At 39.2% G+C, this 17,510-nt stretch overlaps 1 protein-coding gene across 1 annotated transcript in view; it reads left to right on the top strand.

Moving 5' to 3' along the window:
- Positions 1 to 226: 226 nt before the first annotated feature.
- LOC130911845 (synaptophysin-like) overlaps positions 227 to 17,510 on the top strand; it is a 32,235-nt gene continuing 14,951 nt past the window's right edge. The window contains exons 1-2 of the mRNA XM_057829445.1: positions 227 to 328; positions 3,496 to 3,561. Of these exons, the coding sequence (XP_057685428.1) occupies positions 311 to 328; positions 3,496 to 3,561 (84 nt within the window). The 5' untranslated portion in view covers positions 227 to 310. The remainder of the gene's footprint in view (positions 329 to 3,495; positions 3,562 to 17,510) is intronic.

Raw genomic sequence — 17,510 nt, 5'->3', positions numbered from 1 at the left:
ATATTAATTTGAAAATGTACTTGAGAGGACACGTCCCCTTGACTACAACGTTATGTTTATGGAACGGCACTGACACAAAATGGCCGAGAAGCGATAACGGCCGTCCCGATTGGCTCACAGCTTGCCTCCCACCCAAAGAATTTAGCCGTACGGAAACGACGACGATTGGACTAGCTCCCATGACGTCAGGGCGTTTGTGACGCAGCACCAGGCTCTTCCTCCCGTTCGTCTTCCTCCCCGGGCTCTTCCGGAAGTGCCGTCTTCCCCCCTCCGCCCCTCTCATCCTCTTATCAGCGAGTAAGCGGCCAACATGGATGTCGTCAACCAGGTGAGGCTTTCTTTTTTTCTTCTTCTGCTTATTCCCGACAAAAACGAACCTTCTCGTCTGTCGTTTTCGTTTCGCGCCCCGTCGCGTTCGACGTCTATGGACGTCAAAACCCGCAGCGCTACGATTAAAAAAAGATTGGATTCAGGGCTTTTATTTATTTATTTATATATTTTGCGCATGCACGCAAGCGGGTGATTTGCGTGCGCGTGTGTGATGCTGCAGTGTGAAGATGCGACAGATGCGCGTGCACGTCGACTACTTAAACAAATAAAAGTATGGATATAATTTTTTTTAAAAAGGATATTTGAAGGGACGTCAATTAGCTCGCTGTTGCTAGGACAACAAGCAACCTTGCAAGGCCTTTATCTTTAACCCATTCCCCGCCATTGACGGCGCTAGACGTCCAATCCTTTTCCAGCGGGAAGGCTCGTTTGCTGCAACCCTCCCACTTCAAACGAATTGGACATCCAACTCATTTCCGTTCACAGCAGTTTGGACGTTTATGATCGTCCGCGCTACTGAAAGCGAGAAGCGCAGCCATCTTCTAGTCGACGTGCGGCCATTTACTAGATTGACGCTGCGCTGCGCCTACTCTGCGGTTGTCGCATTCACCTGCGCAAGAGTGCAACCCCCACCGCACCCCCAGAATGGCGCTAAAGGACAAATTTTAGCCCTTTTTTGTTGCGCCTGCGACAAATGGCTCCTGCGGGACTTAAGCAGCTTTGTCTAATTGGAATGTCACGCGCGCGCGCGCACGCACGCACGTATACACCAGCCTTGGCAGATGATTTCGGGAGGGGCGTAGATATCGATCGCGATCACGTTAGTTTCGCGTTTAGTCGAATATTCGTTCGCTGCCAGGCCTTCCATTTCTAATAGCTTAGACGACTCCTAATGGCAAAGTCATTGAAATTCGCAGCAGGAGCGTGATTGCACGCCACGTGATTGCATCACGTGATCTTCGCCAATGGCAATGGTTGAGTTCATTAAAAATATACTGTATATATATTTTGGGTTATTTTTTTTGTATCGATTTTTTTAGTACTCATAGTGACCAGTAGCCAAAAATTGTACTCATGGAAGCAGCAGGGCCGAGAACGAAAAGTGATATTTGCCATGTGGTAAAAATTGATTGTGCCATGTGGCAGGTATTTTTTGCCATTTTGCAGGTTGTTTTTTTTTGCCATTTGGCAAAATTGATTTTGCCTTGTGGCTTTTTTTTGGCGTGTGGTATTTATTTTGCCATGTGGCAAAATAGATTTTGCAATGTGGCTTTTTTTTTTTTTTTGCCATATGGCAAAATGGATTTTGCCGTTTGCCTTTTTTGCCATGTGGCATTTTTTTGCCATGTGGCAAAATTGATTTTTCCATGTGGCTTTTTTTTTTTTGCCATATGGCAGAATGGATTTAGCCGTGTGGCTTTTTTTTTTTTTGCCATGTGGCATTTCTTTTTTGCCATGTAGAAGTTTTTTTTGACCATGTGGCAGTTTTTATGCCATGTGGCAGTTTTTTTTGGCCATGTGGCATTTTTTGCCATGTGGCAAAATCAGTTTGCCATGTGGCATTTTTTTGCCGTGTGGAATTTATTTTGCCATGTGGCAAAATGGATTTTGCAATGTGGCATTTTTTTTGCCATGTAGCAGGTTTTTTTGCCATACGGCAAAACCGATTTTGCCGTGTGGCTTTTTTTCCCCATGTGGCATTTTTTTGCACGTGGCAAAATTGATTTAGCCAATTGGCATTTTTTTGGCCATATGGCAAAACGGATTTTGCCGTGTGCTTTTTTTCCCCATGTGGCATTTTATTTGCATGTGGCAGAATTGATTTTGCCACGTGGCATTTTTTTGCCACGTGGCAAAACGGATTTTACCGTGTGGCTTTTGTTTTGCCATGTGGCAAAATTGATTTTGCCATCCAAATTTTTCTGCCATTTAATATGAATGGAAAATATGGATCCCACATGGCAAAAAATGTCACATGGCTAAATCCATTTTGCAACATGGCAAAAAAAATGCCACATGGCAAATCCCACTTTTGGTTCTCGCTGTCTCTCCAAGGAAGACTAGTGTTACTCCAAAATAATGTTACTCAAGTAAAAGTAGTCATCCAAAAAAATGGCCTCGAGTACAAGTATGCGGTGAAAGGTATCCTCTTGTTATATACTGTTGTTATGAAACATCATCTTTCCAAAGAGCATATTATTTTTGTATTATTATAAATTATTTAATTTTAATTTTGGGGCACTTTCTGTTCATGGATCCGTTCCTGCTGATTTTGGGGCATCCCTATGTCACTTCCTGTTCATTGGTTACTTCCCACTTGCTGTTGATTTGGGTCACTTCCTATATATTTTGGATTATTTCCTTTTAATTTTGGGGCACTTTCGGTTCATCGGTCACTGCCTGTTGGTTTTGGGGCATATACGGGTCACTTCCTGTTAATATTGGGTCATTTCCTGTATATTTTGGTTCATTTCCTGGGTCACTTTCTGTTCATTGGCCACTTCCTTTTGGTTTTGGGGTATTTAAAGGGCACTTCCTTTTGATATTGAGTCACTTCATGTATATTTTGGATTATTTCCTTGTAATTTTGGTGCACTTTTGGTTCATTGATCACTTCCCGTTGGTTTTGGGGCATATACAGGTCACTTCCTGTAGACTTTGTGTCACTACCTGTTGATATTGGGTGACTTTCTGTACATTTTGGGCATTTCAGGGTAATTTCCTGCATCATTTCCTATTAACTTTCTCTTCAGTGATCACTTCCTATTTTGGGGCATTTATGGGTCACTCCCTTTTGATTTCAGGTCACTTTTTGTTCATATTGGGTAACTTCTTGTGCAGTCTGTGTTTTTGTCACTTCCTGTTGGTTTTAGGGCATACGCGGACCACTTCCTGTTGATTTCAGGTCACTTCCAGTTGATGGTGGGGACTTACAGGTCTCCTGTTGATATTGGGTCACTTCCTGTTTATTTTGGTGCATTTGATGGTCACTTCCTGTTGTTTTTTTGCCATTTATGGGTCAAAATTTTTAAATCCTTTGAAATGTTCAAAAATGTTGCTTTTAAGCCAAATGTTGTTTTCAAAACAAAACCAGTCATTTGCAAATGTCTTATTTTGAAGGGGAAGGGGAAGCGCAACCTGACCTTGTGTGTTGTTGTTTGACAGTTGGTGGCCCAAGGACAGTTCACAATAATCAAGCAACCTTTGGGTTTTATTAAAGTCCTCCAATGGGTAAGTCTTTTATTTGTTTGATTTTCAACTAGACAATAATGTCTTCCTTGACTCACAAAATTTCAAATTTTAAGCTTTTTCGCAAACGTAGTACAGTCAAATGAAGCGTAAGGGACGAGCCAGGTTTAATGTTGTCTGCCATTGACAGGGATAGACGTCTGATCCGTTCAGTAAGTTAAAAGTATCACACGGTGAGAAAACTTTGCAACCTGAGCAAACTCCACTGGAAAATAAGACAATTTAACACTTGATACCAATCAAGTGCGGACTGGCATATCGGGGTACTGGGGATTTCCCCGGTGGGCAGACGGGCCCGTGTTCAAATTCTGCAAAAAAATCATCAAATGTGATCTGATCTTTGTCAAAATCACACAGATGAAAAAACAGTGCCTGTTTTAACTAAAACCCCCCAAACATTTATAGGTTTTCATATTTTAATGAGGATAGTATGCAAACAATGACAGAAGGGGAAAAATAAGTAAGTGAACCATCACTTTTAATATTTTGTGACTCCACCCCCCTTTGGCAGCAATAACTTCAACCAGAAGCTTCCTGCAGCTGCAGATCAGTCTGGCACATCGATCAGGACTAATCTGGGCCCATTCGTCTCGACAAAACTGATATAGTTCAGTCAGATTCCTGGGATGTCTTGCATGAATCGCTGTCTTTAGGTCATGCCACAGCATCTCAATGGGGTTCAAGTCTGGACTTTGACTTGTCCACTGCAGAACATTTTGTATTTTGTTCTTCTGAAACCATCCTGAAGTTGATTCACGTGTGTGTTTTGGATCATTTTCTTGTTGCAGCATCCATCCTATTTTTAGCTTCAACGTCTTGACAGACGGCCTCAGGTTTTCCTGCAAAACATCCAGATAAACTTTTGAATTCATTCTTCCATTATGACTGCAAGTTGTCCAGGCCCTGAGGTAGCAAAACTGCCCCAAATCATGATGGTCCCTCCACCAGTCCTGGAGGATCTTGATCTTCTTTGCCTTGAGGAACTTTGAGGTAGAGATTGAAGTATGCGATGGTGCACCATCCTGCTGCAGAATTTGTCCCTTTTTATGGTTAGGAATGTCAGAGGCAGCTAAGATTTGTTGATATTTCAGACTATTTATGTTGCCTTCCACCCTTCAGATCTCTCGCACACCTCCATACTGGATATAACCCCAGACCATGATTTTGCAATCACCAAACTTCACTGTTTTTTGGCAAAAGGTGGATTTTTCAGATGAATCTTCCATTGAATTACACCATTGCAGGAGACCTACTGGAGCCTGCATGGATCCGAGATTCACTCAGAAAACTCAGAAAAGATCCTCCAGGACTGGTCAGCCCAGTCACCAGACATGAACAGGATGAAAGAGGAAGCATGGAAGACAAAAGCCAAGAATGTTGATTAACTCTGGGAGGCATGCAAGACTGCTTTCTTTGTTGTATCTGATGACTTAATCAATAAATTGTACGAATCCTTGCTGAACCGCACGGATGCAGTCCTTCCAGCCCATGGAAGTCATACAAAATATTGAATTTGGATCTCACAGCACCACTAATTAATTTGCTTATGTTATGTAACATATTTTTGTATTTGAAGTACATTTTTTGTTCAATTTCCACATTACTTTCTGTAGGCGGCAAAACTTTTGTCTTGCCAAAATTTGACCTTTACGTATGTCTTCATTAAATGATCAATCTTTTTTGAGTAAAACAAATATATTTTTGTACATTCAACATCATTTGGGAGGGTCTTAGCTTCCATATGAGCCATTTCTGAAACCAATTGAATAATTAAAAGTCAGGTTATGCAACATGACTTTTGTCAGGGATTGTACTTATGTATATGGTGGAATAGACTCAGGTGACTTGAAGTTCCGCTCTCAGGCCCCCAATTTGGCCAAATTTCAAAATTGTCCTATATGCATGTGTGATACATCATTGGAAAGCTTCAAATCTTTATTTTCTGGGGGAAAAGAAACATTTTGAACAGGAGGGCATTTAAAAACTTTTTTTTTTTTTGTAAATTAAACCCCTAAACCCTGACTGGAAGTGAGAGCATAATTGAAGACCCTATGATTTTAACGAGATATTATCGTGTACTTACCCTGTTTCGAACCAAAAACTCCTTGGAGCATGTCTCACCGAGTGTCAAAACACAGCTGTGAATGGCCACAGCAAGACTTTTTGGGGTTTTTTATTGGTGAAACATGGTAATATAATAAGGGTAACAATGCAGAAATCCCAGACAAGATTTTCTTTTTCAAATATTAACCCTTTTAAATGTTTTTTTTTTCCTTCAGTTTTTCTTTGTTTTGGATCAATTATTTATCATCTAAAATGTTGGGGGAAATGCGACAGGAAAAAAAAATATTAATGATAGTTATGAGGTACATATCTGAGACATGTTTACAGACACAATTTTTTTCATTGTGACATAATTTGTTTAAAAGTTTAAAATATGGGAGTGAATAATTTTATAAAGTCGTTTAAACTTAAACTGCTGTATTTTAAGCCAAAAGAACTGTTGTGTTTGATAGAACAATATGTTTATATGCTGCCATAGCAGATTCATGGCGCAATAAGCCCCCGAACTATTTTTGATTGGTCTGTTTTACCCTGGAAACTCCCGTTTAGAGATGTCGCGCAACCGCTTTTGTTTCAACCCAGCCATAAAAAGAAGGTAAGTACTTATATTTATTATTCGAAATGTCTGCCATTTTTAGCTTGGAATCATTAATTGATGTCTAATATTTAGTTTAAAAGAAAAACAACGTCTTTAAAAATTTATTCACTTGCATATTTTAAACTTTTAACAAATTACTTCACAATGAAAAAAATGGTGTCTGTACATAAGTCATGGATATCTACTTCATAAGTATCGCTTAATTGTATTTTTTTTGTTAGTGTCGCATTTTCCCCGTTATTTGAGATGATAAATAATCGATTCAAACAAAGAAAAATGAAGAAAAAAAAACGTTTAAAAGGGAATATACAGTGGGGCAAATAAGTATTTAGTCAACCACCAATTGTGCAAGTTCTCCTACTTGAAAAGATTAGAGAGGCCTGTATATTGTCAACATGGGTAAACCTCAACCTTGAGAGACAGAATGTGGGGAAAAAAACTGAAAATCACATTGTTTGATTTTTAAAGAATTTATTTCCAAATTAGAGTGGAAAATAAGTATTTGGTCACCTAAAAACAAGCAGATTTCTGGCTGTCAAAGAGGTCTAACTTCTTCTAACAAGGTCTAACGAGGCTCCACTCGTTACCTGTATTAATGGCACCTGTTTTAACTCATTATCGGTATAAAAGACACCTGTCCACAATGTCAGTCAGTCACATGCCAAACTCCACTATGGCCAAGACCAAAGAGCTGTCGAAGGACACCAGAGACAAAATTGTAGACCTGCACCAGGCTGGGAAGACTGAATCTGCAATGGGTAAAACGCTTGGTGTAAAGAAATCAAATGTGGGAGCAATTATTAGAAAATGGAAGACATACAAGACCACTGAAAATCTCCCTCGATCTGGGGCTCCATGCAAGATCTCACCCCGTGGCATCAAAATGATAACAAGAGCAGTGAGCAAAAATCCCAGAACCACACGGGGGGACCTAGTGAATGACCTACAGTGAGCTGGGATCACAGTAACAAAGGCTACTATCAGTAACACTGCACTGCCAGGGACTCAAATCCTGCACTGCCAGACGTGTCCCCCTGCTGAAGCCAGTACACGTCCAGGCCCGTCTGCGGTTCGCTAGAGATCATTTGGATGATCCAGAAGAGGACTGGAAGAATGTGTTATGGTCAGATGAAACCAAAATATAACTTTTTGGTAGAAACACAGGTTCTCGTGTTTGTAGGAAAAAGAATACTGAATTGCATCCGAAGAACACCATACCCACTGTGAAGCATGGGGCTGGAAACATCATGCTTTGGAGCTGTGTTTCTGCAAAGGGACCTGGACGACTGATCTGTGTAAAGGAAAGAATGAATGGAGCCATGTATCGAGAGATTTTGAGTGAAAATCTCCTTCCATCAGCGAGGGGATTGAAGATGAGACGTGGCAGGGTCTTTAAGCATGACTATGATCCCAAACACACAGCCAGGGCAACAAAGGAGTGGCTTCGTAAGAAGCATTTCAAGGTCCTGGAGTGGCCTAGCCAGTCTCCAGATCTCAACCCCATAGAAAATCTGTGGAGGGAGTTGAAAGTCTGTGTTGCCCAACGACAGCCCCAAAACATCAATGCTCTAGAGGAGATCTGCATGGAGGAATGGGCCAAAATACCAGCAACAGTGTGTGAAAAGCTTGTGAAGAGTTGCAGAAAACGTTATTGCCAACAAAGGGTACAAAACAAAATATTGAGATGAACTTTTGGTATTGACCAAATACTTATTTTTCACCATGATTTGCAAATAAATTCTTTAAAAATCAAACAATGTGATTTTCTGTTTTTTTTTTTCCACATTCTGTCTCTCATGGTTGAGGTTTACCCATGTCGACAATTACAGGCCTCTCTAATATTTTCAAGTGGGAGAACTTTCACAATTAGTGGTTGACTAAATACTTATTTGCCCCACTGTATATATGAAAAAGAAAATCTCGACCACTCCTTGATATCTGTTATTTCTGCATCGCCACCCTTGTTATATTACCATGTTTCCCCCAGAAAATCCCCCCAAAATCCGGCTGTGGCCATTCACAGCTGTGTCTTGACACTCGGTAATACATGCTAAATGGAGTTTTTGGACCAAAACAAGGTAAGCACGCGATAAAATCTCGTTAAAATCATGGCGTCTTTAATTATGCTCTCGCGTGCTCTCTCTTCCAGTTAGGGTTTTGCTATTTATTTTATTTTATTTTTTTAAATGCCCTCCTGTTCAAAATGTTTCTTTTCCCCCAGAAAATAAAGATTTTAGGCTTTCCAGTAATGTATCACACATGCATATAGGACAATTTAGAAATTTGGCCAAATTGGGGGTCTAACAGCAGAACTTCAAGTCACCTGAGTCTGTTCCACCATATACATATGTACAGTCCCTGGCAAAAGTTTGATCAGGTTACAGTTCTCATATTTGTGGAACTGAATATCCACACTTCTGAATAAATTTTGGCATAGGTTAGACTCTATGTCGCAGTGGCAGCCAATGAGTTAAAATTAACATAGCGTGACAAAACCATGCAGCCTGACCAAACTCCATCCATTGGAAAATAAGCCAACTTAAAACTTGATCCCAATACATGTCATTCCAAATGGATTGGACGTCTATCACCGTCAATGGCAGCCAATGTTCATTCATCAAATATTATGAAAGACGATTGAACGGTAGGAGGGTTGTTGGTTTGTTTACATAGTTTCAGCATTATAAGTGGTTATATGACGATGTTACAGTGCGGTAGAGTAAAAATCATTTTTAAAGCAACTCCGGTCACCATCAATGGCAGCCAAAATTGAATAAACATTTTCTTTGCAATCAATAATACTTGAAATCAAGCCAGTGCTTCATAAATGGTGGCGCTATTGCGCTCAGAAGTTGACTCAAACTCTGGGAACTCTGGGTATGTTGCAGTCCGGCTCGAAGGACCATTAAAATGTCAAGTTCAAGCACAAATCTTGAGGGTGACATATATCAATATTTACCAAAATAAGGAGAGAAGACACTCAATTTCTGTGAAACTTGGAAGGAGAACGGGAGTGAACTATACAATACTAGACTACATATTAATTTCCAAGATCGTTCTAAACCTACACCTCCCGTGACCTTTCATTTTATTTGGGTTGGCCCTAGCAAAACTGATGGGTGTCTTCCCTTGACCCATTGAACTTGTTTGTCTATGTGTGTATGTACAGTAGATGGATTTAGATATATGTGTGTCATGAAGCAGTATGCATTTAGCAATGGATTAAATGTGACGTTTGGATTTCTTAATGTTTGCAGCTTTTCCTTAAGAAGGCCGGTTTGAACCGGTGTAAATGACATAGCAGTTTTATTGAGAGCAAAACATTTCTATCATATTTTTGTGGCAATCAATCACTAAAACATTTCTTCATAGCAATCAATCATCAATAACTTGATTCTATTGTAGGCAATCATTGTTAAAAGCAAATATTTAATAAGCATCTAAATAATTATCTCATCTGTGGCGCTCGTGCTTTGGTTGCCATGGTAACGCGCTTTCTGGCACGCCCGATGAATTTCAGCTTTGCCATGGCGAGAAGACACTTGCGTGGTCCACTCCAAAACGTTCCATCTGCCTTCTACTGCTTTTCTCTCACTTGCTGGTGGCAAAATGCATTTCAAGATTTTCATTTTTCCGACAGCCCGTTTTTTTCCCACTGTAATATTCGGGCAAAATCTTGATGGATTTTTACACGGTTTGATTTAAAAAAAAATAAAAAAACATGAACATGAACATGGCGACGATTCAAGCTGGAACTTATATACTGTATTTGACAGACTGTAATCCGCTACTTTTTTCCATCCTTTTCATTGTTGTTTTCGTCAACGATGACACTCACGACAATATTTCGTCAACGAAACGTTTTTTTCATGGCGATGACGAGACGATAACAAGCTCGTTTGTGCTGAAAAAAAAAACAAGGAACAAACAATACTTAAAAAAACACTTAAATACTTAAAAACAATAGCAACAGTGCCCCAAAAGCAACAGGAAATGACCCAAAATTGAAAATTAACCAAAATGACCAGCTAATGACCCAGAAATACCCAAAAAATCAACAGGAAGTGACCCCAAATTAAAAGAAAGTTACCCCAAATAACCAGGTTATGACCCAGGAATGCCCAAAAAAATCATAGGAAGTGACACAGAAGTGCCCCAAAATCAACAGGAAAGTGACCCCAAATTAAAAGTTACGCACAATGACCAGCTTATGACCCAGGAATGCTAAAAAAATCAACAGACAGTGACCCAAAATCAACTTTAAAATCAAAGCAAGACCCATATATATACCCCCAAAATCAATTAAGGAAGTGACATGAAAATGCCCCAAAATCAACAGGAAGTGACCCGAAATTGAAATTTAACCAAAATAACCAGGTTATGACTCAGAAAGGCCCAAAAATCAAAAGGAATTTACACAGAAGTGCTCCAAAAGCAATGGGAAGTGACCCAAAATTGAAATTTAACCAAAATAACCAATTTATGACCCAGGAATGCCCAAAAATGAACAGGAAGTGACCCCAAATTTTAAAGAAAGTTAACTAAAATGACCAGGTCATTACCAAAGAGTGCCCAAATGTCAAAGGGAAGTGATGCAGAAGTGCCCCAAAAGCAACAGAAGGTGACTCAAAATTGAAAGTTAACCAATATGGCCAGGTTATGATCCAGAAATGGCCAAAAATCAACATGAAATGACCTAAAAAAAAACAAGAAGTGACCTAAAATCAAAATTAAATACACATAAAGTGACCCAAAATCATTACGTGAACTGCAAATGCCATCTAATGGACCGGAAGTTACCTAATCCACAGGAAGTGACCTATAAATGGCTAAATGTTAACAGGAAGTGACCTAGCAATACCCCAAAATCAATAAGAGGTGCCCCAAAAACAATGGAAAGTGACCCAAAACTGCTAGTTACCAAAAATGACCAGTTTATGACCCAGGAATACCCACAAATCAACAGGAAATGACCCCAAATTAAAAGAAAGTTACCCAAAATGACCCAGTTATGACCGAGGAATGCCCAAAAATCAACAGGAAGTGACTCAAAAATGCAACAAAAGCAACAGGAAGTGATGCAGAAGTGCCCCAAAAGCAATGGGACGTGACCCCAAAATTGAAACTTACCAAAAATGAACAGTTTGTGACCCAGGAATACCCACAAATCAACAGGAAGTGACCCCAATTTAAAAGAAAGTTACCCAAAATAACCAGGTTATGACTCAGGAATGCCCAAAAATCATACGAAGTGATGCAGAAGTGCCCCAAAAGCAATGGGAAGTGACCCAAAATTGATATTTAACCAAAAATAACCAGGTTATCACCCAGAAAGGCCCAAAAATCAACAGGGGGTGACACAGAAGTGCTTCAAAAGCAATGGGAAGTGACCCAAAATTGAAAGTTTCCCAAAATGGCCAATTTATGACCCAGGAATGCTCAAAAATCAACAGGAAGTGACCCCAAATTAAAAGAAAGTATCCAGGTTATGACCCAGGAATGCCCCAAAATTAACAGCAAGTGACACAGAAGTACCCCAAAATCAACAGGAAGTGACCCAAATTTGAAATTTAACCAAAATAACCAGGTTATCACTCAGAAAAGCCCAAAAAAATCAACAGGAAGTGACACAGAAGTGCTCCAAAAGCAATGGGAAGTGACCCAAAATTGAAAGTATCCCAAAATGACCAATTTATGGCCCAGGAATGCTCAAAAATCAACAGAAAGTGACCCCAGATTAAAAGAAACTTACCCCAAATGACCAGTTTATGACCATGGAATGCCCAAAAATCAACAGAAAGTGACGCAGAAATGCCCCAAAATCAACTGGAAGTGGCTCAAAATTGAAAGTTACCCAAACTTGAAAGTTTCCCAAAATGACCAGTTTTATGACCCAGGAATACCAAAATTCAACAGGAAGTGACCCCATATTAAAAGAAAGTTACCAGAAATTACCATGTTATGACCCAGGAACTGCCCGAATTTAACAGCAAGTGACACAGAAGTGCCCCAAAATCAATAGGAAGTGACCCAAAATGCGTCGCCACTTATAAGGCTAAAATAAAGGAAAACACATCCACAACCTTCCTACCGTTCAATCGGCTTTCATGATATTTAATGAATTAACATTGGCTGCCACTGACGGCAATAGACTGCCAATCCATTTGGGCTGGCGTGTATTGGTTTTAAGTCTTAAATTGGCTAATTTCCCAATGGAGTTTGGTCTGGCTGCATCGTTTTCTCATCATGTCTCACTTATATAACTCGTTGGCTGCCATTGAAAACAATCGACGACCAATCCAGTCGGAGCGGGAGAGGCGAATGAACATTCTCGTGCCAACAATGCATAGGCACGCATTGTTTAGCGTGTGTTGTGGCTGGCCTGCCAGCGGGGTATTTGTTGACAGATGGTAGAGCACCTCGCTCAGATTAATAGCTGGATTTCCCGTCCAATCGGCTCGGGCTCGCCGCGTTGCCGGGCGTCGCTAAAAATAGTCTAATCTGCCGCGTGTGTGCGTAAACCGTGCCCGCTTTATCTTTGCGCTTGTGTCACTCGCTGACTCACAACAAAGCTTGTTAGCTGTAGCCAGTGAGCTAGCCTCCACTATAAACCAGGGCTGGTTGACTGGTCACTTCTTGTTGAATTTGCGGCATTTCTGGGTCACTTCCTGTTGATTGGTTACTTCCTATTGATTTTGGAGCATTCGTTGGTCATTTCCTGTCCATTTTGGCTAATTTTCGATTGATTTTAGGGCATTTCCAGGTAACTTCTTGTACATTTAGGTTAATTTCCTATTGGTTTTAGGGTGTTTCTTGGTCACTTCCTGTTGATTTTGGAGCATTCCAGGGTCACTTCCCGCACATTTTGGCTAATTTCCTATTGATTTTAAGGCATTTCTGGGTCACTTCCTGTACACGATGACTCATTTCCTATTTATTTGAGGGCGTTTCCATATCACTTCCTGTTGATTTTGGAGCATTCATGGGTAATCCCATGTACATTTTGGCTAATTTCATATTGATTTTAAGGCATTTTTGGGTCACTTCCGGTACACATTGGCTCATTTCCTATTTATTTGAGGGCATTTCCATGTCACTTCCTGTTGATTTTGGAGCACTCATGGCTAATTTCATGTACATTTTCACTAATCCCCTATAGATTTTAAGGCATTTTGGGGTCACTTCATGTACATTTTGGCTCACTTCCTATTGATTTTAGGTTATTTCCAGGTCACTTCTCGTTTATTGGTCACTTCCTGTTTATTTTGGAGCATTCATGGGTAATTTCATGTACTTTTTAGCTAATTCCCCATTGATTTTAAGGCATTTTTTGGGTAATTTCCCATACATTTTGGCTCGTTTCCTATTGATTTTAAGGCATTTCAGGGTCACTTCCTGCACATTTTGGCTCATTTCCTATTGATTTTAGGGCATTTCCTGGTCTCTTCCTCTCGATTTTGGAGCATAAATGGGTAATTTCATGTACATTTTAGCTAATTCCCCATTGATTTTAAGGCATTTTTGGTAATTTCCTGTATATTTTGGCTAATTTCCATTTGATTTTAGGGCACTTCCTGTTGAATTTGGAGAATTCGTAGGTAATTTATTGTACATTTTGGCTCATTTCCTATTGATTTTAGGGCATTTCCTGGTCACTTCTTGTACATTCAGGCTAATTTCCTACTGATTTTAAGGCATTTCTGGGTCACTTCGTGGACATTTGGCTCATTTCCTATTGAATTTGGAGCAATTTAGGGTCACTTCTTGCACATTTTGGCTCATTTCCTATTGATTTTAGGTCACTACCGGGTCACTTCCTGTTGATTTTGGACCATTCATTGGTAATTTCATGTGCATTTTGGCTCATTTCCTATTGATTTCAAGTCGTTTTGGGTCACTTCCTGTACATGTTGGCCCATTTCCAATTGATTTTAGGGCACTTCGGAGTCACTTCCTGGTGAATTTGGGCCATTCTGGCGTCACTTCCTGTTGATTTTGGAGCATTCATGGGTAAATTCATGTATATTTGGGCTAATTCCCTATTGATTTCAAGGCATTTTTTGGGTCACTTCCTGTACATTTTGGCTCATTTCCTATTGCTTTTAGGGCATTTCTGAGTCACTTCCTGATCATTGGCCACATCCTGTTGATTTTGGGCCATTCATTTCCAATCTATTTCTAGGCATTTCTGGGTCACTTTCTGTTCCTTTTGGCTCATTTCCTATTGATTTTAGGGTATTTTCCCGGTAACTTCCTGTCGATTTTGGAGCTTGCATGGGTAATTTCATGTGCATTTTGGCTGATTCCCCATGGATTTTAAAGCATTTTTGGGGTCATTTCCTGTACATTTTGGCTTATTTCCTATTGATTTTACGGCATTTCAGGGTCACTTTCTGTTGATTTTGGAGCATTCATGGTTAATTTCATGTGCATTTTGGCTAGTTTCCGATTGGTTTTAGGGCATTTCTGGGTCACTTCCTGTTCATTGGTCACTTCCAATTGTTTTTGGAGCATTCATTGGTAATTTTCTGTCCATTTTGGCTAATTTCCCATTGGTTTTAGGGCATTTCCAGGTCACTTCTTGTACATTTAAGCTAATTTCCTAATTATTTTAAGGCATTTCTGGGTCACTTCTTGTTCATTGATCTCTACCTGTAAATTTTGGAGCATTCGTGGGTAATTTCATGTATATTTGGGCTCATTTCCTATTAATTTTAGGGCATTTCCGGGTCACTTCCTGTTGATTTCGGAGCATTCGTTGGTCATTTTCTGTTCATTTTGGCTCATTTTCTATTGATTTTAGGGCATTTCATGGTCACTTCTTGTTCATTGGTCACTTCCTGTTAATTTTTTAGCGTTGGGTGATTTCATGTACATATTGGTTAATTTCCTATTGATTTGAGGGCATTTAAGGGACATTTCCCCTTTATTTGTCACTTCCTGTTGATTTTGGGGCATTTCAGGGTCACTTCTTCTATAGTTTTCCTAAATTTTTTATTGATTTCAGGGCATTCCCTGTTCACTTCCTTTTGATTATATGGCATTTCCGAGTCACTTCCTGTTGATTTTGGGGCATTTCAGGGTCATTGCCTGCACATTTTGTCTCATTCCTTATTGATTTAAGGCATTTCTGGGTCACTTTATGTTTATTGGTCACCTCCTGTTGATTTTAAGGCATTTCTGGGTCACTTCCTGTACATTTTGTCTCATTTCCAATTGATTTTAGGGCACTTCCGAATCACGTCCTGATTATTGGTGACTTCCTGTTTATTTTGGGGCATTCCGGGGTCATTTTGGCTCATTTACTATTGATTTTAGGGCATTTTTAGCTCACTTTCTGTTAGGCCTGAACGATATTGGAAAAAACTATTGTTGCGATTTTTTTTAGGTGTGCAATATATTGCGATATTATATTGCGATAGTAAAAAATAAATAAATAAATAAATAATTTTAAAGAAATATTCACTAGATGACTTGAATAGCTGTTTGGAAATACTTTGCATGACCAGTGTTGTTAATAACGGCGTTACAATATAACGGCGTTACTAACGGCGTTATTTTTTTCAGTAATGAGTAATCTAATTAATTACTTTTCTCATCTTGGCAACGCCGTTACCGTTACTGAGGCGGGAAAGGCGTGCGTTACTATGCGTTACTAAGTTGGTTGAATAAAAAAAAGTCTGAGAGAAACGGACTCACGGGGACGAGAGCAGAGCAGGAGTGGGGAAGACGCCGTTGCAACCGCGATGCTAGGTGGCTCCAATAATACCTGACTGCAGCCATAGCCGACAAACTACACCCACATGACACGGTAGATATCATATTATAGAACTAGATGCAAATAGCAGACACTGCTGCATTGCCAACATGTTTTAAGGACTACATGCGTTTGTAAACAGCCGCCATCTTAAAGCAGTAGACCTCTCAGGAAGGCCCTGATGTAGAGATCCTTCCTAGCGAACCTAAGTAATTTTTTTTAATCTAAAATGCTCCTAAATCGGCAAAATCTTAACTTAAATCTATCTTTAAATGATGAAACAATTTTAAAACTTACACATGTTTAAAGTAGACAGAAGGGAACTAATGCAATAACGGGAGAAATTTTAACAACTTTAACGATTGATTCACAACTTTAAATGACTTCCACACATAGCAAAGGTTACTAGCTAGTTATCGCAATACCCTTGTGTCTAGTTAAGTGGAGGGTAAAGAATTGGGCTAGGGCCAATTGTCCCCCAAACCCTTTAAGCTTCACATTGTGTGACCTGTGTGTTTTTTTTTTTTTTTTTTTTTTTTTTAGGGAAAAAAAAAAAATCACTAGTTACTTTGCCAAGTAACTAATTACTCTTACATTCAGGTAACTGAGTTACTAACGCAATTACTTTTTGGGAGAAGTAATTTGTAACTGTAATTAATTACTTTTTTAAAGTAAAATTAACAACACTGCATGGCACTAAATGCGTTAGTAGACAGCCGCCATCTTAAAGCAGTAGACTTTTTAGGACGGCTCTGTTGTAGAGAACCTTCCTAGCAAACCTAAGTAACTTTTTATCTAAAATACTTCTAAATCGGCAAAATCTTGACTTGAATCTATCTTTAAATGATGAAACAGTTTTAAAACTTTCATATCTCGAAAGTAGAGAGAAGGGAACAAATGCAATGATGGGAGCAATTTTAACAACTTTTAACAGTTGATTCAGGGTAAAGGGTAAATTAGGGTAAAGAATTGGGCTCGGGCCAATTGTACCAAAAACCTTCACAAAAAACTTCACATAGTGTGGCCAATGTTTTTTTTTTTTTTTGAGGGGAAAAAAAAAAAAGTAATTATCACCAATTACTTTGCCAAGTAACTAATTACTCTTACATTCAGGTAATTGAGTTACTAACGCAATTACTTTTTGGGAGAAGTAATTTGTAACTATAATTAATTACTTTTTTTCAGTAAGATTAACAACACTGTGCATGACACACCGTGACCACAGTGTATTCATATAATACGGTTTCATTTGTGAATGATTAAGATTGCTGTATTATTATGAAGGGATCCAGGAAGCCATGTCTGCACAAAATAGATAATTTCTTGAACACAATATTTGACACTTCAACAGCAGCAAATACATTAAATGACAAATAAAAGAGCAGGTGCATTCGTCCCCTTAGTTTTTGACAAAATATAACAATAAATAACAACTTCGGTAAAATAACAACAAAGTTGTAAACATATTTGAACAAAAATATTAAATATGACAAATAAGAGTTGTTCACAAAC

Source organism: Corythoichthys intestinalis, chromosome 2, assembly GCF_030265065.1.
Source record: "Corythoichthys intestinalis isolate RoL2023-P3 chromosome 2, ASM3026506v1, whole genome shotgun sequence".
Taxonomy (NCBI): Eukaryota; Metazoa; Chordata; class Actinopteri; order Syngnathiformes; family Syngnathidae; genus Corythoichthys; species Corythoichthys intestinalis.
This window is presented reverse-complemented; position numbering and strand designations above follow the sequence as displayed.